Source organism: Epinephelus fuscoguttatus, linkage group LG18, assembly GCF_011397635.1.
Source record: "Epinephelus fuscoguttatus linkage group LG18, E.fuscoguttatus.final_Chr_v1".
Lineage (NCBI taxonomy): Eukaryota > Metazoa > Chordata > Actinopteri > Perciformes > Serranidae > Epinephelus > Epinephelus fuscoguttatus.
In genome coordinates, this window is record NC_064769.1 from 34239569 (window position 1) to 34264329 (window position 24761).

Below are 24761 nucleotides of genomic sequence, written 5' to 3' on the forward strand. Positions count from 1 at the left end.
AAACCTGTTGCTCAAAAAATCACAGTAAAGATTCATAATAATTCACCTTGTTTTCAGTTCAAGGTGTCCTGTCAACAGTTTTACAGACGTGTCTTTTACAATGGTGGTCTATAGGGAAAATGCTTTTGGATTTTTTCTGCTGCAGTACCGCGAGTGGCCACTGGGAAAAATTGGGGGCCCGGTTGCAACATGGTGATCTTCATGGACGAGGACTTGTTCACTATGTGGATATTAATGGCTCATTCTAAGGTTACAAAAGCAGAACAATTGTTATTTTCTGGTGATTATTCATTAAAGAAAATATACTGACTATATAATATTCCTTCTCTGACAATATGTCCCCCTAAGCCCTCCACACTGGAGCTTTAAGTCAATATGCGATCCACTGAATAATACACAGACTAAGATATTTTAGAAAATAACTTCATTTTAATCAAATGCATTCAGCAGTACATTAAATCAGTTTAACTGAGGCCAGAAATCACACTGTAAAGCCATTAAAGAAACATAAAGATATACATATATTTCTAATGGAGAGGTACCTAATCATATCCCGCTGGTGTTGCTCCATGCTGTATACTGTTTTTTGAATTAAAGTTGTGCGGTATCGTCTCTGCTCGGCAGAAGCTTTCTATTTCAGATCAATTCTCTGTGAAGAATCTTCCAAAAACACTTATCTTATGGACATTCCTTTAAAGTCACATTTATTTCTCTCACAATCTTTACCCAAAGACGTTCTGAGGTCTAAATATTTAACAACCTTTGTGTGGTGTGATTGTTAAAGCTGTGATGTTGCAGCAAACTGAAGTGGTTAGTAAGGTCTTACATAGAGGTGATGTCACAGAATGTGGTAATCAATCAATGGTGAACTCGAAGGGATAGTCCTGTGTGGGCGCCGACTCAAAGATGACGCTGTCGAACGGGTTCTCTGTCATCCAACTGTCCACTGGAAACCAGGAGTCATACCAGGAGGTGGTTTTCTCTGTTTCGGGTGTTGTTGTGGGGACTGTTGTTGTTGTGGTTGTTGTGGTTGTTGTGGTTGTTGTAGTAGGAGTGGTCCTGAGCCCGCCTCGTAATCTCTGCTGACGCAGTCGGCGTAAACGCATGATCCTGAGCCGCCTGAGTCGCTCCGCTCTCTGGGCTCTGGCGTGATTGTAGACGGTGGTCACCTCAGGGATGGTGGCTGGAGTTGTTTTCACCACTTTGGGGACCAGTCGGATGGGCCTCTTCCCATTGAGCGCCATGATTTGTTTGATGCGGTCCCAGTTGGATTTGGCTAAGGTGAAGCTGCAGGAAGTGGCTCCAGAGTCGTAGCCCACCATGCATAGTCTGGTCTGAGGGGTGTAGCCGTCAGATTTGGCTGTCACTCTGTACTCTCCGGGATTCAACAGCCGCCAGTAGTCACCACCTGAAGCTAGAATGGGAGGAGGTTAATGGTTAGGACCTGAGATTGTTTCAACATGCAAAAACTGAACAAAAAAGCCATGATTGTTTTCTGAAATATAAACATTAGAGATGTACCCAAATCTGAATATGTTAGCCACTGCTAGCTAACCTAGCACCACTGAGCTAGCTAATCTTACAGCTCAGCCGAGGAGGACATCATTAATGTTAACATCTGATGCTGTCACGAGCACGACCCTCTCGGCCATGAGTAGATGTGCGCTTCCTTCTGTGCGGTGATCAAATAATGCAATGGAGGGGCGTCGGTGGCTTAGTGGTAGAGCAGGTGCCCCATGTACGAGGCTGTTGCCGCAGCGGCCCGGGTTCGAATCCAGCCTGTGGCCCTTTGCTGCATGTCATCCCCCCCCCCCTTCACACTTACCTGTCCTGTCCATTAAAGGCAAAATGGCCCAAAAAATATCTTTAATAATAATAATAATGCAATGGAAACAGATATTTATGCTACCTAAAGTTGCTCATTATCATTCAGGAAAAAGATTTGAAATGATTGTGCATTATGTTTCTTGAAATTGATTCATATAATTTTGGATCATTTATGTTCAGTGTTGCATATTCATAGATGGATGGAGCCTTTTGTCTGTTGATTCTGTTTGTATTTGTGGACGTTTTCTGAAAGCGTACGGGTAAAGACGAAACGTAGCAGTACCGCTGGGGGTCGCTGGGGCAGTGTAGGCGTAGTTCAAGCAAGACATAACCATGAGAAACGATGGAGACATTTTAAAAACGGCGGAATGAATGTTTGGTGAAAAAAATTCTCAGTCAACATGCCTCAATATATAAGAATGGCCTCACAGAACATCCCCATCTACATTGCTGCCTCCGTTAAAAGGTACGTTATTACGACCTCCTTCACCGTCGCATCGTTTGTTGTTGTCTGAAACTTTTGACTTTGTCCTCTAGTGCCACCTATTGGCTGTATCTATGCTGTCATTAAGGAAGCATGGACGTATGAGGGCAGTGACATTTAAAATAATTGAAACAGATGAATCTATTTTCGTATGTAAAGGAAGCCTTAATGAGCCTAGTGTCCACCGACACCCTACCAAGTATTTTGTGGTTGTTTAAACATGGGGAAATAAATGTGGCATTAGCAGATGAAAGTCCCCTGAAAAAAATAAAATAAATAAAAACCCTTTTATTTATTTACTAAACTATACTGAACCATTTATATATTTGTATTTAAAGTAAAAAGTAAAATATAAGGATGCCTAAATATATTTCAGAGTTAATTACATGCTATTATTATATCAATTTAATGCTTTGAAGGCACAATAAATTTATTTGTTCATTTAATGTTTATTTAACAGGGACGATACATACAACATTGCCACAAAAAAATAGTCAAGTGTGATGCATATAAGATGTCTAGCTTCAGCTAATGCATTGTCATTGAATATTAGGATAAAAAAAACAATTTAACATGACTTCTGGTATAAACCACAGCTACTCCTGTCTTATAGCACTAAAACGATAGATACTTTTTCATCCAGAGGGAAATTTAGGCACCTAATAGCTTATTACACAATGCAAACAAAAACATAGATAAACAAAGACATCGAAAAAATATAAGCATAAGAATTAACACACACAGCAGTGAAATGACAGTCTAGTCCCAGGACTACTTCAGAGAGCTGAGATAGTATTCTACTCGAATACAGATACAGATACAGAGACGGATAATGACGTACACTTGTAATACATATCATGCAAAGTATCTTTGATATTGTAACCAACATACCAGTTCTGACATCATGCCGTATTCCCTCCACAGATATGGTGGCATTAGACAGTGGATTTCCCTCCACGTCTCTCACGACACCCTTTATCCCTCGATTTACCTGCACAGGAAACAGCACGTCAGTTCCAATGACAGTACAGTCTATATTAGCTTCAGCGGGACACAGCAGCTGTAGACAAGACTGAAGTAGAAATTTATGTGATTGTCTTTCAAATTAATTTTTGTGTGTAGAAAAATAAAACAATCCAGTGTGAATTGGTTCAGTCTATGCATTGCTTTTAGTTTATTAAACTGTATGTCTGGTTCAGATCTGCTTCTTCCACCAGATGACGCCAGTGTCATTAATGTTCAGTCCTACATGTGGCCTTCAGTGATGATCCATCTAAAAGCGCTCATACTGACAGGTGGCGTTGGTGAGGGCACGTGAGACACTGAAATGCAACCAGCAAAGCCGGTTCTAGTAACAGATCCATGAGTTTAAGAGTTCATCAAATGCCACAACGTTGCACTAAGGATTATGATACTATGAGGCTGGATAATACAACTCTGGAAAATTCTCACAGTGACAACTGTTTTATTTGTTGCCACAACAAATAGTACATAGAGCATCTCTACCTTACCAGACAAAGCACTTTACATTTGCCTCTCATTCAATGTGGAGCTGCCATGCAACCCAAGGTTCATTGTCTTGCTCAAGGAAACTCTGACATGTGGACAGAGGGATCCATGGATCAAACTGCCACCTTGTGATTGAAGGATGACCGGCTCTACCTCCCTGAATTGATGTTCAAAAGATTTTGGGTTAAGCTTATACTTATCAGTTCATTTCTCACTTGTTCCATGAAGGACAACAGAGCCTCGCGGTTGTTCTCCCACTCCAGAGGCAGCTCACTCTCATGGGGAAACTTGTCACAGCCCAGGAAGATGGACAGCTCAAAGCAGTTGGTGTGCAGGTAGCTGAAGTCATTCATACCTGTGAGAGAGGAAAGCGTCAGAGGAGGGTTTGATAAGCGAGGTAAATGGTATTTTAGTGCATCAGTACATTTGGCAAACCCAACAGCAACATGTCTAAAGCAATGCTGTGGTTTCTAAAGATGACAGGCATTTTCGGCAATCGGCTTGGCTAAAATCAAGCCTTACTTGGTCACTTATAGGCCACATTTCTGCCTTCTCTGTGGCTCAAAAACTGACATCCATAAAAAAGTTTGGTCACATTTTCAACCGGTGTATCTGCTGATTAATTCCATACCTGATATGTTATGACCCATTAACGTTAGGCAGCATACAAGATGAAAACAAATTCTTGTTTTGGTTATCTGTGCTGCCATCTTGACTGAAAGGCAGCCAGGAAGGACAATTCCAATGCGTGTATTGTCTAGAGTGGACGAGATCAGCACTGGCAGCCACGTTGCAGCTGGAACATGTGTGCCTGGCGGAGATCTGCACTCTACTAAATGCACTTTCTAATTGGGAAATTTTTATTGTTGAGGGTAGGAACTATGAGATTTTTGGTTTATTCAGAGTAGCCAGAAAACAGTTTCTGGAAAGACGTCTTGCTATTGAGTTTTGGAGACCCACACATGTCTCATGTTTCATTAATTTCCATTGGATTGAGTTGGCAACAGAAGTCTTGGCAGCTGGTTATATACACTTTGGATACCATTAAGTTTGGATTACCAACTGGGCAGAGCTGGTAGTTGCCCCAAAAAAGCTCTGTAGTTACTGTGGGTTTGTTGCTTTTTGGTGGTTTGAATATTTGCACATTTCTTTTGGGAAATTGCAGCACTTAAACACAATGTCTTGGTCCTTCATTATTATGTAGTCTTGTGGCCTTGTCTTAGTCTGGGAACCAGACAACTCTGCAAGCTCTTGTTTGATTTGCTCAGGCAGATGCATCTGGACTTCCTCCCGTTCAGACTGATTTTCACCTGTCCTCGCCTGTTTTAGGCCAATCACAACCATTTATCTCATATGGAGTGGATTCGAGAGGATGACCGTCAACTTGTGGAGCCTTTGCGCTTTACGCAAAATGCATAATGATGTCATTTTTGGCTTGTGCACCCTTGAGCTGGGGACACTATGGTGAGCACAAACCTAGCTCGGTAAGGAGGAGTGCTGTTGAGGCATTTTGGGAAACAAGATGGCTGCAGTTGATGTGGAACTTTCTGTTGAAGTACCGTTTTTAAATTCTATTGGCAAAAATGGCAACACTTGTTCAAGGACATATTGGAGCTATACCATCATAGCTCATCTCTGCATGCTGTAGTCTGTTTACATTTGTTTGTCGCTCAGTGCTATGTCACACTTCGTTGCTCTGATTGGTTGTTGGTCTATCCAGCTGTGTCCAGAGGCAATTTGGTCTACAGCTGCCAAGAACGCTGCTTGGAAATCTTAAACAAACGGAGCGGTTCCAGACTATGTGACATTTGCGATTTGGTCCGGCAATGTCAGGCTAGCTTTGTCTTGTAGAGGGGCCTAAACTCTAGTTTTAAACCCTAATTATTCTAGTTAATAGAAGGCTCGCATGGTGTACATAAATAGTAGTGTATCAAGATAAAGCCCAAATTATACTTTAGAGTGACATAAATTGCGCTGATGAACATGTGCATACACATTCATGTATGCAGACACCAACTGTCACATAAAAAGAACTGCTTGCACGTCTGTGTTCAGTTTTGGGTACATTCGATCCTTAACTGGCAAAGAAAACCAGTTCATAGATGTCCTGTGTGGGAGTACTGGTTGGCTGATCTCAGAGTAAGATATAATGAAGCTGCCATCCATAGCTTGGTTTGCTTTGTGAACTGTACTTGATGAGGACCCCAAACAAATTAATCCGTCCATGGATACCAGCAGAGGTAAAGATGATACCCTCTGTGTCAACACTTACTGCCCACTACTGGATTCCAGCTGGCTCTGTTGATGATGCCCTGTGCCGCAGTGATATCATCGCCATGGCAGGAGCCTCGGTAAGTCTCCGTCATGGTCAGATGACTGTGGGCGTAAGACATCGCCAACCATCTGAACATGGCGTCATCAGGAGTCTCCCTCAGAGATCCCTCATTCTGCCGCTGGATGCGAGCCCACGTCTCCTCGTTCATCTCAGAGTTACCTCTCCAGCGCCGGCTGTCGGTCATCTTTGACATCATCAAAGGGATACGGTGTTATTAAATGGCTGCTGAGGTGATCTTTATGTTTATTTAGTTCTTCTATGTAAAATTGACTTACAGAAATTGGTGGTCGCTGCATGTCAAAAGGATACGCGACCAGTTTTTCTCCTCCTTGCAAATTAGCTCCCAGAACAAATGGGTTGCGCTCCATCCAGGCAATGATGGCTTTTGTCTCAGTACCAAGCTGCTAAATAAGGCAAGAAGCAGAAAAACATTTGAGCTTCAGCACATCGTGTAGATTCAACGCGGCCCTTGGTGGCATTGTGAACAAACTCACAGAGCTATTGAGAAAGTTTTCCGGGAGTGGGATGTGATGATTGGGCACGATACGAGGGACCCAGCCTCTGTCCTCGGCTCCCCACAGGATGCTGTTGAGGTCTGGGAAGTTCTGGAAAATGTCGTAACCTTCTTCGGTCCAGTGGCCCAGAGCCCAGTTCCCCATCTCGGAGCCCTGGAGGACAAAAGGGAGGCCCAAATTAGGTCTCAAAGTACATATGTGCACTTAAGCAGAAGTAAATAAATACTCCTTGGATGCCCTTCCAGTGGAAGAAACGTGCCCTACGTACTAGAAAACATTCTGCCCCTGCCCCTCGGACAGCCTGAGTCCGCCACTGACTGAGGCTACCAGTGTCTCACCCCAAGGCACTGAAGTTACACTAACAGTGAATGTATGTTCCATCGTACCATCTCAAACGCCAGCTCGTAAGCATCAGGGTTGAGTGAAGGCACCAGGTGTATTCTCACTCCGTCCACCAGGCGGCGCACTCTGGGGTTCTCGTCATTGTACTCTTTGCACAGAAACTGCATCAGCAGGAGGAGAAGCTCTCGACCTAGCGCCTCGTTACCGTGGAGACCGGCCGTGTACCGAAATTCAGGCTCACCTAATGACAAAAGGAACAAAAGGAGAGCACCCGGTTTTATTAACACCAAGACAGGTGGCTTTATACCCCGGTTACTCAAGATTACCCACAGACCTTGTTGTGAGTAGTTTCATGTAGGAACTATTTTCTTTCTACCAAATTACACCCATCAACCATCTTACAGCACAGAAGGAAGTGTGCATCTACTCATGGACAAGAGGCTTGTGCTCATGACAGCATGAGATGTAAACAGCTGTAATGTTAGCTAGCTCAGTGATGCTAGGTAAGGAGTAGATGCACGCTTCCTTCGGCGTGGTAATATGGTTGATAGGTGCGGTTTGGTAGAAGGAAAGTAGTTCTTACATGATCTGATCACAACAAGGTCTGTGGATTATCTTGAGTAACTGGGTCATGATTTCTGGAAAGAGACATTGCTGCTGAGTTTTTCAAATATATTTTTATTGGCACTTTGGGCGCTACAAGTTGAGAACCATCTAGTGTCATTATACTGAAGAGGAGGCAGACATCTCTTTGGCCAGTGTCTCCAACACTCAACAGCTCATGCCAAAACAATCTAGACTGATAGATAGTGCTACAGGTAACAGAAAAAAAAATTTGTATTTTTTATTTTGGGGTGAACGCATTTGTGTCTCATACCTGTCTCGTGCTCTCCGGGGTTGTCAGAGATCTCCATGGCGTACATCTTCAGGCCCTGAGAGCTTTTACCAATGTTGTAGATCCTGGTGATGTTGGGACACTCTTCATTTATCACCTTCATCATCTGGAAGAGATTCAAATCTGTGATATCGTTTGTGCAGTTAGTAAGGCATTTTATTTTTGATTAATGGGACTTGAAAACAGACCTGTCTCATCTCCTTGTAGTTGTGGTGTCTGAAGTCCAGGTCGTCTGAGGAGCTGACCTCATTCTCACTCTGGTAGCTGCCTGAAAGAAACAACATGTAGGCTAAATTTTCTGCTGCTGAGAAGATTTTACTGCTAAAGAAAATAAAAAAGGGTGGTTTACGGGCGTTCACATGGACAGTTTATAGTTTGGAAGGTAAAATTATCCATACCGCGTTGTCGACTCTGGCAACAGTTCATCCAACCCAACCTGTTAGTTAGTTGTGCTTAATGCTAATTTGCAAAATAATTTGTGGTATCAAGTATATGTATACGTTATATTTGCCTCTAAGATGTAGTGGAGTAGAAGTATTAAGTAGCAGAAAATAAAAGTACTTAAGTAAAGTAGAAGTACCCCAACATGGTGCCTCCCTAGAAGCCAACATGACCTGGCCCAGCATCGGGCAAAACTTGGCACAACGGAAGAAATAACTTGGGCTGCATTCAGTTGCCCGACTTACGTAAGACTCGGGATGAATGATGTCCTAGAATCAGGCCAAATAAACTGACTTAATTATGGCTGCCGACATTGCTGTCACTGGGGCGTTATCAAAAATGACCTGTCCAAGCATCGGTCTAAACACAGCATGCTGAAAGAATTAAGTCGGGCTTAGTCTGGTTGCCCGACTCTAGTTGAATGAAGCCCCAGAACTGGGCCAAAAAAACTGGCCCAGCTCCAGCCGCTGACGTTTCCATCTCTGTATTAAGTACAGTAACTGAGTAAATGTTCTTAGTTTCTTTCTACCACTGGGAAATAGTGGAAACTCTTTGCAGGTTTTCTGTGACTCAGTAATGTAACACACGTTTAAACACAGAGGTTATGAAGTTTGTATTGTGAAATACTCTTTTTCTTCCAGAACAGGATGACATATTCCTGTAAGGAATGAGAAAACTCAGTGACTCATGAGGTCATGAAACCTTTGAAAAGCTTGTGAAACACTGAAAACTCAGATTCCCAGCGGCTTAAAGAGATGTTTACTCCTGAGACAGCAGACAAGTGGTGTTGTGATGTTATTGTGTGTGATACTGACTGGGTAGTTGACAGGCCAGGATCTCAGCTCTGAGACACAAGCTGCCGTTCCAGCTCTGAGGCAGGATGCGGATGTAGCGTGCCACCACGGGCGCAGCAAACTGATTCATCACCGGCGTGTCCCTGTCCACGTTCCCGTAGAACAACTGCAGGAGAGGATCACACGTGTAAGTCTTTCCGTTGAAGATCAGCTATCACTTCATTTGTATATTTTAATTTCATTTCCACTCACCCATTCAGCGTAGCCGTCATGCAGTGTAGTCCAGTCACGGCTGTCGTTACTGAAGGCCACGTAGTAGGACGACACAAAATCCTCTCTGGAAAGAAAATTAGATTTATAAGTTTGTATTTGTACTAATCTGTATGGAAGCTCATTTCTGCCAGGAGAAGAAAAATAAAAATATGGGATGTCAGAATTATAAGAAAGTATTTAATCTACTGTCTCTGTTTTCCAGCAGTAATTGGCGTCCACAGTCCAATGACACTCACATACAGAAAATGCTAAGACAATAAAACACAGTAACATCAATGCGTGCATGTTCTGAGGTGGAGTTTAGACTCACATTTGCTCCGAGTTTCTTCCCTGAGTGATGACCCCAGTGAACTCCACCTCTCGCCGGGCATCCACCTCAAACCAGTGGTTAGTCTCCTCTGGCTCTGCGCACCACGCACCGCCGTACAGATCCTCCTCATCATCAGTGCCCTGCACCCAAACACAACATTTCTTAGGCCCAGTTTGTCATCCAAACTCTTCATCAGATAATTATGGAATGCCATTTATTTCAATATTATATCAATAAATACAAAAAATACCTAAAAAAATATATAAATATATGCCTATGAAATCAATCCTGCAATACATAAATGAGGCAATAAATATATATAAAGAAATGTAAATATTAATGAGTCAATACAATTCAATTAATAAATGAATGTTTGTATGTTTTTATTTTAAAACTGAACAATTTTTTAAAAGCACTATGTTTATTTTATGTTCCACGTTTATTTCACTTTTCAATTTCTGTTTCTTATTTTCAAATGAATGGGGTGTGGTCATCTCACAGATTAACACCCAAACAACACCAGCTCATTCTTGTCTCATTTGTGGACTGACAAACAGTAAACTAAAAAAAAAAAGTAAACCAAAAAAAAAAAAAAAAGTCAGTGCAGTCTAAGACCAGACCCCCGGAATTATGAAATTAAAGTCCCCTAAAATAAATAAATTTGTAATTATGAAATAAAAGTCCCCTAAAATAAATAAATTTGTAATTATGAAATAAAAGTCCCCTAAAATAAATAAATGTATAATTGTGTAATGAAAGACAGGATATATACATACATGTGAAATTGTGACATAAAATAAAAGCCCCCTAAAATGTGAAATTGTCAAATACAAGTGCCCTAAAATAGAAAAATTTAGAATATGGAATAAAAGTCCCCTAAAATAAATAAATATGAAATAACAAAATAAAAGTCCCCTGAAATTAAAAAAACAAAAAATAGAACTATGAAATAAAAGTCTCTAGAAATAAGAAGTACATTTGGAAATCTGAAATAATATTCCCTTAAAATAAAAAAAATGTAAAATGATGAAATAAATTCCCCTAAAATAAATAAATGTATAATTGTGTAATAAAAGACAGGATAAATAAACACATGTGAAATTGTGAAATAAAAATGCCCTAAAATAGAAAAATTTAGAATACGAAATTAAATTCCCCTAAAATAAGTAAATATGAAATAATAAACTACAAGTCCTCTAAGATAAATAAATGTGAAATAATAAAATAAAAGTCCCCTAAAATATGTACATATAGAATTCTGAAATAAAAGTCCCCTGAAATTAAAAAAAAAAGTAGAATTATGAAATAAAAGTCTCTAGAAGTAAGAAGTACATTTGGAAATCTGAAATAATATTCCCTTAAAATAAAAAAATGTAAAATGATGAAATAAAGTCTCCTAAAATAAATAAATGTATAATTGTGTAATAAAAGACAGGATAAATAAATAAATAAACACATGTGAAATTGTGAAATAAAAGTGCCCTAAAATAGAAAAATTTAGAATACAAAATTAAATTCCCCTAAAATAAATAAATATGAAATAATAAAATAAAAGTCCCCTAAAATAAATAAATGTAAAACTATTAAATAAAAGTCCCCTGAAATTCATAAAAGTGGATTTATGGTATAAAGCTATGATTAATGATAATTATTTTTTGAAATATACTGACTCATTTATATATTCATAGTTATGTATTCTTGAATTTATTTCATAGGCATTTATATTATTTATGTATTTATTTATTTAATATTGACCTAAATGGCATTCCATACATAACTGCTTTGAGAGTAGACATTTTCCCAGTAAAGTAGTTCTTAGTAGTTGTGTTGAACGTCTACCTGCATGTTCAGTCGTCCCCTCTGAGCCGTGAAGCCGTGGTGAGACTGAGAGGAAGCCAGCAGCTGGTCGTCCTCCACCCGGTGAGACTCCAGGCCCAGAGGAGGACACTCTGAGTGGAAAGGCAAACACAAACAGGATTTGTTTAACGTTCCAGAAAAACACTCTGATTCAAAACACTCACTGGCTTCATTCTTGAGGCAGCAGAGCGGCCACTAACGAGTCTGACAGGAGCTTTTTTCTGTTTAATGTGTCGCAGTAGAACATGTTGTTATAGACAAAGTAGTCGTTAAACAAAAGGCTCAGTGGATTTACAGCTGCACCATGGTGAGACAGTCTTTAATTTCAGAATTTAAAAATTGAGAAACAACTTCAGCAGTTCTCTTACTTTTAGGTTCAACAGGTATTGCGATCTGCCTCAGTCTCTCCTCCTCCTCCTCCTCCCACTTCTTCCTCAGCCGCTCAGCTTCAGAGGTGTAATGAGAAAACAACATGTGTCAAAACATGTATTCACTCTCCAGCCATACACAAAATATTTCCATATGTGCTTGTACAGTGCACCTTCATTTCCACTCATACATTCCTCATGTTTCCTGTCCAAAATATGGGTCAGTCCAGTCTGTGTGAGCTAATACCTTCAGCGCTGTTCTTGGCAAACACTCTGGACTTTAAAGTGGAGTTTTGTAACTGTTTTATTTGATTTTACAGGAAATACCAAAATGGTGTGTAAGACTGAGACGCAGTTATCAAACTGATCTTTTCAGCCGCCTCCCTCCTGCCTCTTGATATCATCATAACATCAGACAGCTGGTCTCAGAGGTTTACGTAACAGTCCACAACAAAGCAGCCATTAGAAATCCGTCCTTGCCCCTCTATTTTATCCCTCTCTATTTTCCTTATCATTCCCAATAATAACAAACCACTGAAGAATTTGGAATAAAAATAACTCTGGTTTAGAATTTTCATATCGTCAGCAAACTCGTGAAAATACCAAGACCAATGAAATGTGAGTATGTCTCTCATTAGTTTGTGAATTCCTTTCTGTAGTCCTCAGCTCCAAGCCCATTGGTTCTTATGACGTAAATCTTTAAAAACACAAATATATAGTTTCATTTTTATGTCTCTGACTCGGCGATAGCCTTAGCCAGGGGCAATATGTTTTAATTTGTCCATCTATTTATTCATTCGTCGCATTCTTGTGAATGCGATATCTCAGGAATGCCTTCAGAGTTTGTTTTTTTTTTTTCAAATTTGGCACAAACATCCACCTGGAGTGATGAACGAACTGATTAGAATTAAGTGTTTAAAGGTCACTGTGATCTGGTCCGTCTCGCTATCATTAACGCCATATCTCATGAAGGCCTCGAGGGTATTCCTCAAATTTGAAACAAATGTCCACTTGGACTCAAGGATAAACTGATTAGATCTGGGGGGTCAAAGGTCAAGGTCAGTGTGACCCTGTGTCTGTCTCATTCTCGAGAACACGATATCTAATGAAGGCCTTGAGGGAATTTCCTTAAATTTGGCACAAACGTCCACTTGGATTTTGGTGGTCAAAGGTCAAGGTATCTGTGACCTGATCCATCTCATTCTTGTGAACGCGATATCTCAAGAATGTCTTGAGGGAATTTCTTCAAATTTAGCACAAATATCCACTTGGACTCGATAATGAACTAATTTGATTTTGGTGGTCCAAGGTCAAAGGTGTCTGTGACCTTTTCCAGCTTTTCACTCACAGACAGAACTTGTTTGTAGGATTATTTTTATGCCGCTGCACCGGCAATAGCTAGCAGGAGGCATCATGTTTTCTGGTTGTCTGTCCATCAGTCTGATGAACGCAATATCTCAAGGGATCTGTAGGGAATTCCTTCAAATTTGGCACAAACATCCACTTGTACTCAAAGATGAAGGGATTGGATTTTAATAGTCAAAGGTCAAAGTCACTGTGACCCAGTGTCTGTTTCATTCCCATGAATGCAATATTTCAGGAATGCCTGTGGGGCGTTTCTTCAAATTTGGCACAAACATCAACTTGGACCCAACAATGAACTGATTAGAGTTTGGTGGCCACAGGTCAAGGACAGTGTGATCCTGCATCTGTTTCATTTTTATGAATGCAATATCTCAGGAATACTTTTGGGGAATTTCTTCGGATTTGGCACAAACATCAACTTGGACTCAACGATGAACTGATTAGATTTTGGTTGTCAAAAGTCAAGATTACTGTGACCTTGGCCGTAACTCAAGAATTCATACACTAATTATGACAAAATTTCACACCTATCTATAATAGAAGAAAATGATGAGGATATGACATTTTATATCCAAAAGGTCAAAGGTCAACTTCACTCTGACATCATAATGAAAAATATATCATAATAAAAACACTTTGGGCCATTACTCAACATCAAAACAAGAACAGAAAGGGAGAAATTGGCCAGATACTGTATTGGTGACACTAATCTTGGGTGCCATCTTGAATCTTGTGTGACGCGTTCATGTTTTAGAATTTGTAGCATTTGATGAGGACTATTTTCAGCAGTGGATTAATCCACACAACTTCCCGTCAAAGTTTAAATTAAAAACCTTTTTCAGCCTTTTCTTTTCGGGCCCTCTCCTCCTCTTCTTCTTGTTTCTTAGCAGCCACTGTAAAGACAGAATCAGAGACACAGAACAACTCATCACACTGCTACGACCAAGAACTGCAGCATATTAAGTTATTGATGGGAAGTTATCGTAATAATGGACGTACAGTCGGCGTAATCATACTCTTCATACCAGGGGCCGATATATGGGGCGGTGGTTTCCTCTGAAACAGAAGCACATACATGATTATAGACTTTTCTTTAATCCATGATGACCCCTCGAAGTGTGTGGAGATATAGGTACACATAAGCAAACAAAAAGTATCTGAAATAAATAAACAATTGTGAGACTCTTTACATGAAACCAAAATTCATCATGCGTGTTTTTACAAACTTTAATCTCTTAACTCGTCATATACAAAGAATTAAAAAATACCTGGTATATACATGATGACCTCAGGAGTCGTGGCTTTCTTGTTATCAGGGTATCCACCAGGCCTGATATCACCTGCACAGCAAATACTGTATTATAATCATTTTTCAGCAATACCTCTCCCATCAAACAAACAAGAAACTCCACAGCAGCACATTTATCACCACAGAAGTCCACTGTCATTACAGGGGAAATAGAGCCGCAGGAAAAAAAGATTCTACTGTGCATTCCCTCCTTTAAAATTATAGTCTTTACCCAGTAGACTGTCTCTTTATTTGCCCGTCGAAAACATCTAAATACTAAACATGTTCCTCCATGTTCTTCTCTATATAAAATATCACAGCCCTACTAACCCACTGGAACCCTTTAAGCTTCGTCATAAAAGGCTTCATAAAACTTTTGGCTCTGAATGAATGCATGTTGATGAAAAAAACGTACGTCCGGCATCCCAGTAGTCGGCGTCGAGCTCACTGCGGGTTTTTGTTGGAGGTGTTGGCTTCTTTACTGCATAAAAAGAGACAAGGAAGTCATTAGTTTTATAGCTTTCACTGAAATCTGTGTAAGGATGACATCATACGCATATAATGCACTTTGGTAAGAGAATGTCCTGAAAGTCCTGCTTCAAAGAAATATTTAAGAAAAAGTACAAAAGTTTTAGCATCAAAATATACATACAGTACCAGAAGTGCTCATAAGGCAGAATAGCCCATTTTAAGAAATACATGTTACAGTATATCTTTGGATTGTATTCATTGACACATTAAAGGGAGTTCAGATTTTTTGAATAGGGGGTTTATGAGGTTTTTATCCATGGTCAGTGTTCTAGCTACAGTAGATGTCAGTCAGCACGCCCCCAGTTTGGAGAAGCAGGCTGGAGTATGGCGGCAGCTGCAAAACATATTTAAGCCACCTAAAAAAATCAATATCAATTTCGGTCTATGGTATATTTAAAATATTTTCACCTCTTTACCTTGGAAGTCGTAAACAGCTTTAGCTCCCAAGCTATGCTCTCTTCAAAGCCACCAGACTCCGTTGATAAGTCATTCTAGCTTGCAGAACTCGGGAGCTGCTGGTCTGTCGCTGCCTCGATCCATTAATTTGTTTGTGTTGTGTGATTTTGGTGAATCCGAACTAACCCTTTAAAACATGGGTCTTCAACAGGGCATCGGCAGTCCCAACTGGGGGTCCTCAGAGTTACTGCAGGGTGGCCGTCAAATTATTGTTTGATAATTTCTTTCTTTCTTTTTGTTTTTCAAAGATTAAAATATGTCTGAAAAATCCAACCCATTTTATTTACAGTATGATACAGGTTTACTGTTAGGTTAAATATATTAATCTGTCAGTAATTATTATTCTAATAGCTTAGTTGGTATGCACCATATAAAGGTGTATGTATTCATTGGTCTTCAGGCTGCTCTACATGTTATTGTCGGAAAAGTTAGATAGGCAACTCAATTCTATATATGTGGTAAGGGGACCCTGCTCTGTCTCTCTTCAAGCTGAGGGTTCTGCTGCTTTAAAACACCAAAGTCACACAGTAACACAAACAAACTAACTAATTGAGGCAGCAGTAGGCCAGCAGCTTCTGTGTTCTGCAATTTTAAATTATTGTTTTTCTCAGTGGAGTCTGGCTTTGAGGAGAGCATAGTTACAGCTTAAGTTTACTGTTGAAAATCTCTGTCTGACAGCAAGAAAAGCAGTGAAAAAAATCTAAATATAGCGTACACTTAAACTGATACAGATATTTTTTAGGTGGTTAAAACACATTTTGCTGCTTCCCCCGTCCACAGCAGTAAATTGCTAAGCTTTCATGTGGTCCTATGCCTGCTTCTCCAAACTGGGGGTGTGCTGACTGACATCTACTGTATGTAATACACTAGCCCTTTTTAAACAGGAGTTGTGCAAATTTGCAGGAAAGCCCAATCAGTCTTCTTTCAGCATTGGCAGCATAAAAACAAAATCGGGGAGTGCAGCAAAATATCGCCTGCCTACTCTTGTTTATACAGAATGTGCCTTTTTCGGGGCAATGGGGGGCGTGAGCAAGTAACAAAATGTGTAGCTCAGCGTGTGACGTAAACAGTGACGTGGGAGGGAAGCCGCGGCTGGTCAGTCCTTCGGTGATTCTCTCCTAAGTCGTCCCGTCCTTCACCGTCCCCGTCATCTGACGGTTAATGGCCTCTACGTTTGCGAGGGCAAGGAGGGCACGCAATTCCTTGTCTCCCCAGTTGCTCATCTGTACAGTGTCTGTCAGGTTTGTGTTTCCCTCTTGCTACTAGCTGCTTGCTAATTCCTGCTATCAGCTGTTTCCTGTTTATCCACCGCCAGTGGGCCGCACGTGCTGCGTCATCAACAGCCCCTCTCATTGCGGAAGGTTGCCTCAGTCTGTTTAAACTAAATGGGCTCTGACTACCCTACAAGGCGGAAAATTGGACACTTCGGATCAACTCGCCAATCCGGCTCTGTGTGTCTAAATGCTCGCAGCTTGCCGGCAAAACGCCCCAACATTCGCCAAAAATCTGGCAGTGTAAAAGGGGCTACTGACTATGCAACCCCACTTCAAAAAAAAAAAAAAATCCAAACTGTCCCTTTAATATGGTCATCACTTTAATTTTGCAGCTGATGAAGGTGGTGCTCATTTTAATGAATTTCTATACCGCTAGGTAGCTTGTGAATGTCCCCCTGCGGATCAATTACTTTTATTTTAATCTATAATAATACATCATAATTTCTCTATGATTATATTTTGTATTATAAATCTAAATCTGCAAATAACTTAAGCTATCAAATAAATGTAGTGTCGTAGAAGTATAAAGTAGCTTAAAATGAGAATGCTTTAGCAAATTAAAATGACCTCAACTTGTACTATAAGTCCCTTTGAATCTCAGGAATATTAGAAATATTTGTTTGTTTGATGGAAACACGTCGTTAGAGTTTTAACCGTGATAAAGTTCCTGCTCTCGTCTAACTTTTATGACTAAAGCTTTATATTTTAAGTGAGCAGTAAAACTGGTTCAGTGACCGTTGAAAAGTCTCACCCAGGCCCGGCTCGACAGGCTCCTCCCATCCCTTTGGGGTCGCAGGTCGAATCACTGCAAAGATCAAGTTACAGAGTTAAAAGGTCTGTAATCCCACCATCCCATCAGACCAAACACAGACAGAGAAGTTGCAACCATGAGTATAATGTTGTGTACATACGTGTGCCCCAGCCCAGTTCAATCAGCAGCCTCTCCTCCTCCTCGTCCAGAGAGGGATTCTTGGTATCCGGCCGCACTGTGGTCATCACCTTCGGTTTCTTGGTGGCTTTGGGCGCCTTTGGCTTCTTTGTGGGTTTTGGTGCTTTTGGTTTTTTGGTGGGTTTTGGGGCTTTGGGCTTTTTAGTGGGTTTTGGGGCTTTCTGCTTCTTTGCTTTGGCTTCTTTCTCTGCTGCTTTCTTTGCTCTGGCTTCAGAGAGATGAGTCAAAAGAGAAAAACAACCAGTTATTTGAAGCCAGTGTAAAATGCGTGTGTATGTTTCTGAAAGAGAGTATGGCACATAAAGCTGCTTTGAAGCTTTTTTAAACATTTCATTGCTGCGTGAACTTTTACTGTCTTTCTTCTTTTTATGTTCGTACAGACGCATTTGCAGCAAACGTCACACTGCACCTATAAAACAAGTTACAACTCAGACAGACGTCCCTAACACATAAACGCAGCAGATCCTGGTTCTGATGGAGAGTTTGGCCAGTTCATTGGTTTGTCTTGGTCTGACACCAAACAAGAAAGCACTCAGAGTGGAGACCACTGCCAAGGCCTAATAATCTCCACAGGTGTTCCTTTGACAGTCAGTACTGTACAGACATAACGGAGTCGTTACATAAGAGCAGACAGAGTTTGATTTGATGGCGGAGTGAGAGGAGTGTTTTTACCTCCTGGGAGAATGACAAAAATTAAATCAGTTTGATTAAAGGAATACTTCACCCACAAATGGACCATTTGTGAAGCAGTTAGTGATGTCATGTTATGTTGAATTTGTGTGTGTTTTTCTCTCTTGCCTCCATAGTTGACAGCAAACAAATTGAACCACTTTTAACAACAGCAAAAACTACATCAAATCCAAGTTTCATTTATCTAATCGTATGCTCGGCACTTCACAAACACACGCATACATTTTTATCTGTAAAAAATCCCCCTCAAAAATGTATGTTTTTGTTCTAAGCATCAAATTTCAACCAAAGACTTCAACACAGATTGTTCCTGTTTTCTGTTCATGTATGGTTAAATAAATAAGATTCTGCATGTTAATAAGTGAGCTTTGAGGGTGCAATTTGGTGCATTCTTTAACTTTGGACAGAGCCAGGCTAACTGTTTCCCCTGCTTCCAGTCACAGCTCTCTACTTAATACAGACATGAGGGTGATGTCGATCTTGCCATCTCACTCTCCATCAAAGCCCATCCATCTATTTTCAACCACTTATCCGAAGCAGGTCACAGGGACCGCAGGCTGAGCAAAGTATTCCAGACGTCCTCTTCCTAGCAACGCTTTCCAGTTCCTCCTGGGGGACCCCAAGGCGTTCCCACGTCAGATCAGATGGGTAATCCCTCCAGCGTGTTCTAGGTCTGCCCCAGGGCCTCCTACCAGTTGGACGTGCCCAAAAAACCTCTAACAGGAGGCGCCCAGGAGGCATCCTGATAAGATGCCCGAACCACCTCAACTGACCCCTTTCGACATGAAGGAGCAGCGGCTCCACTCACCCTATCTCTAAGGCTGAGCCCAGCCACCCCACGGAGGAAAATAATTTCAGCCACTTGATCCGTGACCTCATTCTTTCGGTCATTACCCAGAGCTCATGACCATAGTTGAGGGCTGGGACATAGATGGACCAGTAAAACGAAAGCTTTGCCTTCTGGCTCAGCTTGCTCTTGACCACGACGGTCTGGCACAGCGCCCACATCACTGCATAAGCAAACAAGACCCCAAGATACTTGAACTCCCTCGCTTGGGGCAACAACTCCCAACCCCAAGGTTCGACACTTCGTTGGAGTCGCCTTTCCAGCACCCTGGACCAAACTTTCCCTGGGAGGCTGAGCGGTGTGTTACCCCTGTAATTGAAGCACACCCTCCGGTCCCCCCTTTATAAATGGGAACCGCCACCCCGGTCTGCCACTCCACAGAACCGTACCCGACCTCCATGTGACGCTGAAAGGGCGTGTCAGCCAAGACAGTGAAGTGGTTAGTTCTGTTTGCAAGTTTTAACTTGCACACTTGAAATCATGAGATCAAGTCTTGTTTGAGAAAATGAAGAGCTGAGTGTTCACTTAACTCATCAAATTCATTTGTTCACAAACACTGAGAAAAAATCCAGCATGTATTGTTTGTGCAAAGTAAATATCCTTCAAACCCAGCCTTTAGTTTCCAACCTCTGAAGATCTATGAGGTTAACAGACACACTAACAGATGGATGGAGGCGATCTCAGAACCTTCAATCAGCCTCAGCGTCACATTACACCTCCTCAACTGTCTGATGAGAAACTTCTTACGGACTTAAAAGTATAGAATAGTTGGTTTCATGTTAAACTACGTAGAACATTACAGGGGGGAGATCTTCAAAGAGCGTCGGGCTTCAGGGTTTTTAATCCACCTTCGTTATGCAACCATCATCAGACTCCAACGCAGACACAGAGGGCGGCTTGTTTTCTTCTGCTAGACATGTTTCCTGATGTTCCGCTGGTCCTTAAACACAACAGTCCCTCTCTGCCAACCCATTACTCACCCCCGCTGTACTGCAGCCACCTTTCATTACTGTCAGTCACCTTTTCTTTCTGTGACTGTACACAGAAACAGCATTGTACAACATGTGTATTATATGCTGAGGTCCACAAAACTTTTTCCTGTTTTGGTTTCTCAGACACAATTATGGTTTTATGTCAAATGCTTTCTTTGCAAAATGATGTGATGGTAAAATACAAGCAACGCAGGATTACCAAATAGGCACAGCTAGCACCAAAAGTCCCAGGTTCACTGCATGTCTAGTGTTTGGTAAACCACAGCCATGTCTTGTAGTCGACTCTGTGATAAAATCTTTAACAACTAAATTCTATCAGAAAACACTCAGTATATGTTGAGATATCTCATTTTGGACCAAAGTGGTGGACAGACTAACTGACCGACAAATAAAACAGAATAAATGTATGTCAGAAGTACATGTAAGTAAATGAAAATGCTAAAGAGGATATTGATCCGGTGTGGGCTGTGCAATTTTTCTTGTACATAAAAATTTAGAATTAAAAGTCCCGAGTGAATCTGTGTTAAATGGCAGATAGACATGCACCTGTATAGAATCTTGCTAGTCTTCTGACCACTCAAAGCACTTAAACACTACTGAGTCACATTCACACATAGTCACACACTGGTGGCCGAGGCTACTGTACAAGGTGCCACCTGGTACTCAGTAGCCATTCACACACACTCTTGCACCAATGCAACAGCCATCGCAAGCAATTTGAGGTTCAGTATCTTGCTCAAGGGTACTTCGACATGTAGACTGCAGGACCTGGGGATTGAGCCGCTGATCCTCTAATTAGTCGGGAAAACTGTGGCTCAGAGGTAGAGCGGGTCATTCAGTAATTGGAAGATCGGCAGTCAATCCCCTGCTCCTCCAGTCTGCATGTCAAAGTATCCTTGGGCAAGATACTGAACCCCAAATTGCTCCCAATGGCTGTTCAATTGATGTGTGAGGGCATGTGAATGGTTACTGAGTAGCAGGTGGCACCATGTATGGTAGCCTCAGCCGCCAGTGTGTGACCATGTGTGAATGGGTAAATGTGACATGAAGAGTAAAAGCGCATTGAGTAGCTGAAAGGTTAGAAAAGCGCTCAACAAGTGCGGTCCATTTCGCATTTACCATGACCCGCTCTACCTCCTGAGCCACTATGCTGGATGTCTGTATACGAATGTAGAGCTTGTAGGTGACAGGACAAGAATTCGCTATCAGAAGTTTCTGGTTTCCATTATCCAAGTATCATGAGTCGTTATGTTTGAACGGCACGTTAACAGTCTGTGTAGGGAGGCAGAACGCATTGGCTGGAATGCAGTCTTCGAACCCAATGGCTCTGTCTGACAATGACTTAGCTTTATATTAGCTTTTTTTTTAATGTACTGTATCTGTATTCATATGCCGTTATCTGTTTATAGAGATTAACCAAAATGATGGGTGTGTGGAAGAAGAAGTCTTTGCCCTGGTGTCTGCTGGTTACACTGTCTCAGCCCGAAATAATGTCCCTCACCCCTGGAGGCTTTAAGATGGTAGCTGATGAGTTCTGAGATTGAAGAAGTACTGGTTGGTTTTTGGGGCCCTGGGCATAAAGTCTTGCCTGGGTCCAGACCTTTGAATCGGCCTAGTCCATTGTGTTGACTGATTTCTCTGGCATTGTTTCTTGAACAAGACATTTCTTGTTTGAAGAACAACTGATCCAATGAGCGCCATGGAGCTGCCAAGCTGTGCACCAGAATGACAAGCGCTATAGACAAGATAATGCTGCTATCAAGGCTGTTCTTTATTGACATGTCTTCTCAGTATTGCCTGACATTATAGTTGGTTTTATCTTGATTCCGCTCCACTCCTGAAACCCTGATGAAACCAATATGTTGGCATGGCTACGCATCACTGTGGACTTGTAGTAAAATGTTCCTAGATTCATGTTGGTTTCTAGTGATTGGTTAGAGAAAATTGAATCGCCCTTACCCTCAGCAACCAGTTAAAGTGGACACATTGTCAGACTGAAGATGAAAATGTGCCATCATGAGTTACACATGATGGTGGGTGAACGACTCACGTGACCTCAATGACTCTGTAAGGGTTCACACCCACACAGAGTTTAAAGCCTGTGACTCCGTACCAGTCCGTTAGAACTTAAGAAGCCTCTTGGATTAGAGGCGACACGTCTTCAAGAAACTCAAGTCCAGTCGCCTACCATATAGCACTTACGATTACCATGACCTGGATGACTGAGAATCTTCACCAACATGGAGTATAACAAGTTGACAGTTCTGTCTGATATCAGGCAAACATATCAGGCGTATTGGGACCAAACACTTCTGGGGACTCCCTCAGAGAAACTTCTCACTGGGGAGCTGCCGTGAGAACACATTCAAGGGTTGTTTTTCAGTTTGCATTCGCACCACAAATGGAACGCTGAAGTGATATAGGCCAGCCTATGCCTATTTCGCTTTGGCGAGTCAAACTTGTGCTGCATTTCCCCTGTAACATACATGCTCATTAAAGCCTGGAGTTCACTGTTGGTCCATTTATCCTTGTTGTCTTACTTTTTTCCCTTAAAATGGCGGTTACCGGTGCTCCATTGACTGTGTTTGAGTTCTCATCATACACTTATGTCACTAAAGGTTCCTCTTTTGCTGGCAGAGTACCTACTATGAAATAGGGGCTTAAAAAGCCCCTCAAAACGGCATTTTTAAGACCTATGATAGGTCTTAGTTTTGGCAGTGGAGACAGAATAAAAAGGGGCTTCTTCGACCTTCAAAAAAGTTCCTGCCTGCAGTCTAGATTTAATGGGAACTTTTAGGTTTGGGTCCAGGCTGTAGAGACCTAATTACACATTTTCCAGCCATGCATACAGCACATTTTCTCAGAGTAAACACAAGATAACAACATTCATTCCTTAATTCTAGGCTTGGAGATTTGTAAATTTGACCGTGAAACAGGGCTGATAAAGATATTGCATGCTCAGCAAAGTCTTCTCTGGATAAACAAAGCTTTGAGAGAAATGAAAAACTGTTTTGGGTCTCAGGTTTAGTTAATTATGGCCTTTTATGTAACTCAAATCAGCCACACATGAAAAGCTCTGGCTGCTAAGGCATGCGGTTTTGCTTCATGCAGCGGAAAGTTCAGAGCATCATTTGCATCGATGCTACTGAAAGTGGGCCGTCTCATAAATCCTGTCTGCTCACTTATGGAAAATCGTAGTGGAAATATTTCTCCAGCTACTCAGGCTTTGTATTTCTCACAGATGTGTCTTTTTCTTGAGACATAATTGAGGCACAGACGCCACTCGACGCTGTAAAAGCTCATTCTCTGATCATGTTGCTGGACAAAACAAGCCTCTAAAACTTTTATGGTTGTGTTCTCGACCTGGCACAGCAGAGCAGGTCATGTTAACAGCGGTGTGGTCAGGCTGCCAAGAAAATGTCAGACCACCAACTGCAAGGTTCTGCCCCGTCATCTCTGAATCACTTTCAGCAAAACAAAACCCCCCCAACTCCTTCTGCTGTTATGGATCATGTGGAGAACACATAAGGCTTTTACATGTGGAAGTTAGAGACAAAGGGTTCAGACAGAAAGCTGGAGCCAGAGACACAAGATAACAGAGTTCAAACCAAATGTTTCCCTGCCTCAGAGACTGATGGTAGTCTTTCCTGTCTGTGTATTCTCAGTGTCTTGGCTGCAGAGCAGAGGCCAGGAAAGGTCAAGAAAATCTGCAAATTTATTCCCTTGGATGCTTAAATTCAACCCAGTTAACATCATCTGAAGAGCAGACTTTATGTCTGTATCAGCTCCTTCTTACCTGCCTCAATTTCCTCAGGTGATTTCTTCTTCTTTGGTTTTGTCTTCTCTTCGACCACTTCAGCCGGCACATCTGACATTTCAGCGTCCCCCTCCTCCCCCTTTCTCCTGTTCTTGACCAGTCCTCGTGTTTCCCTCACCTGAATCCCACCTCTGGAGAGTTTGTTCTCCTCCACATCTTCTTGAGCGCAGACCAGAGCGCAGCACAATGTCAAACCAACCCAGACGACCAGCACCTCAGCCCTCATTCCTCCGGTAAAAACTCTGCAGACTGGGACAGACCAGAAGTACTCCAGAATCTTAAACTAGCTGTAAAAACAACTTTGCACGCACAGTAACTAACATCTGACCCGCAGATGCAGAGATTCAGCTTCTCTTGAGGTCCTCAGGAAGTCTCACAAGACATGAAAGAAATGCAGAGAACAAAAGGATGAGCTTGCAGAGGTCTAGAGAGCTTCCTCCTCTCTGGTGGCGAGTCAGCGTGGAGAGAGGAAGAAAATGTTGTGGGCTGGAAGTTTTAAAGCAGCCTCCCGGTCGTGCTGGAGCAGAGGAAATGCATCTGTCTGGAGTGGATTTTCTCCAGCAGCAGCAGCAGAGCCACACACCTCCCTCCTATACTCTCCC

The 24761-nt window shown here is 41.7% G+C and overlaps 1 protein-coding gene across 2 annotated transcripts; it reads right to left on the minus strand.

The window, feature by feature from the left end:
• Nucleotides 1–409: 409 nt before the first annotated feature.
• Nucleotides 410–24761, minus strand: aebp1a (AE binding protein 1a). Of its 2 annotated transcripts, none has more exons than XM_049604311.1 (21): nucleotides 24139–24761; nucleotides 17776–18021; nucleotides 17616–17669; nucleotides 15019–15084; nucleotides 14584–14655; nucleotides 14315–14371; nucleotides 14149–14208; nucleotides 11951–12028; nucleotides 11565–11674; nucleotides 9726–9865; nucleotides 9395–9479; nucleotides 9164–9308; nucleotides 8096–8175; nucleotides 7890–8013; nucleotides 7057–7253; nucleotides 6650–6823; nucleotides 6431–6556; nucleotides 6093–6339; nucleotides 4036–4175; nucleotides 3203–3302; nucleotides 410–1414 (listed from the first exon to the last, which is right to left on the minus strand). In XM_049604311.1, the coding sequence occupies exons 1-21, from the start codon at nucleotides 24383–24385 to the stop codon at nucleotides 855–857; spliced, it is 3108 nt and encodes a 1035-aa protein (XP_049460268.1). In that variant the 5' UTR covers nucleotides 24386–24761; the 3' UTR covers nucleotides 410–854. The 2 variants fall into 2 exon arrangements, with proteins under 2 accessions (XP_049460268.1, XP_049460267.1); XM_049604310.1 differs by having other exon boundaries at nucleotides 6431–6559; nucleotides 24139–24760.

What these genes read in the sequence shown, in the direction of transcription:
- aebp1a (XM_049604310.1), bottom strand. Translation starts at nt 24,385, where the DNA reads ATGAGGGCTGAGGTGCTGGTCGTCTGGGTTGGTTTGACATTGTGCTGC. An exon ending in CCCCGGAGAGCACGAGACAG is followed by an intron (nt 7,254 to 7,889) that starts GTATGAGACACA and finishes TTTTGTCATTAG; the next exon opens with GTGAGCCTGAATTTCGGTAC. An exon ending in TGCAGCGACCACCAATTTCT is followed by an intron (nt 6,340 to 6,430) that starts GTAAGTCAATTT and finishes ATGATGTCAAAG; the next exon opens with ATGACCGACAGCCGGCGCTG.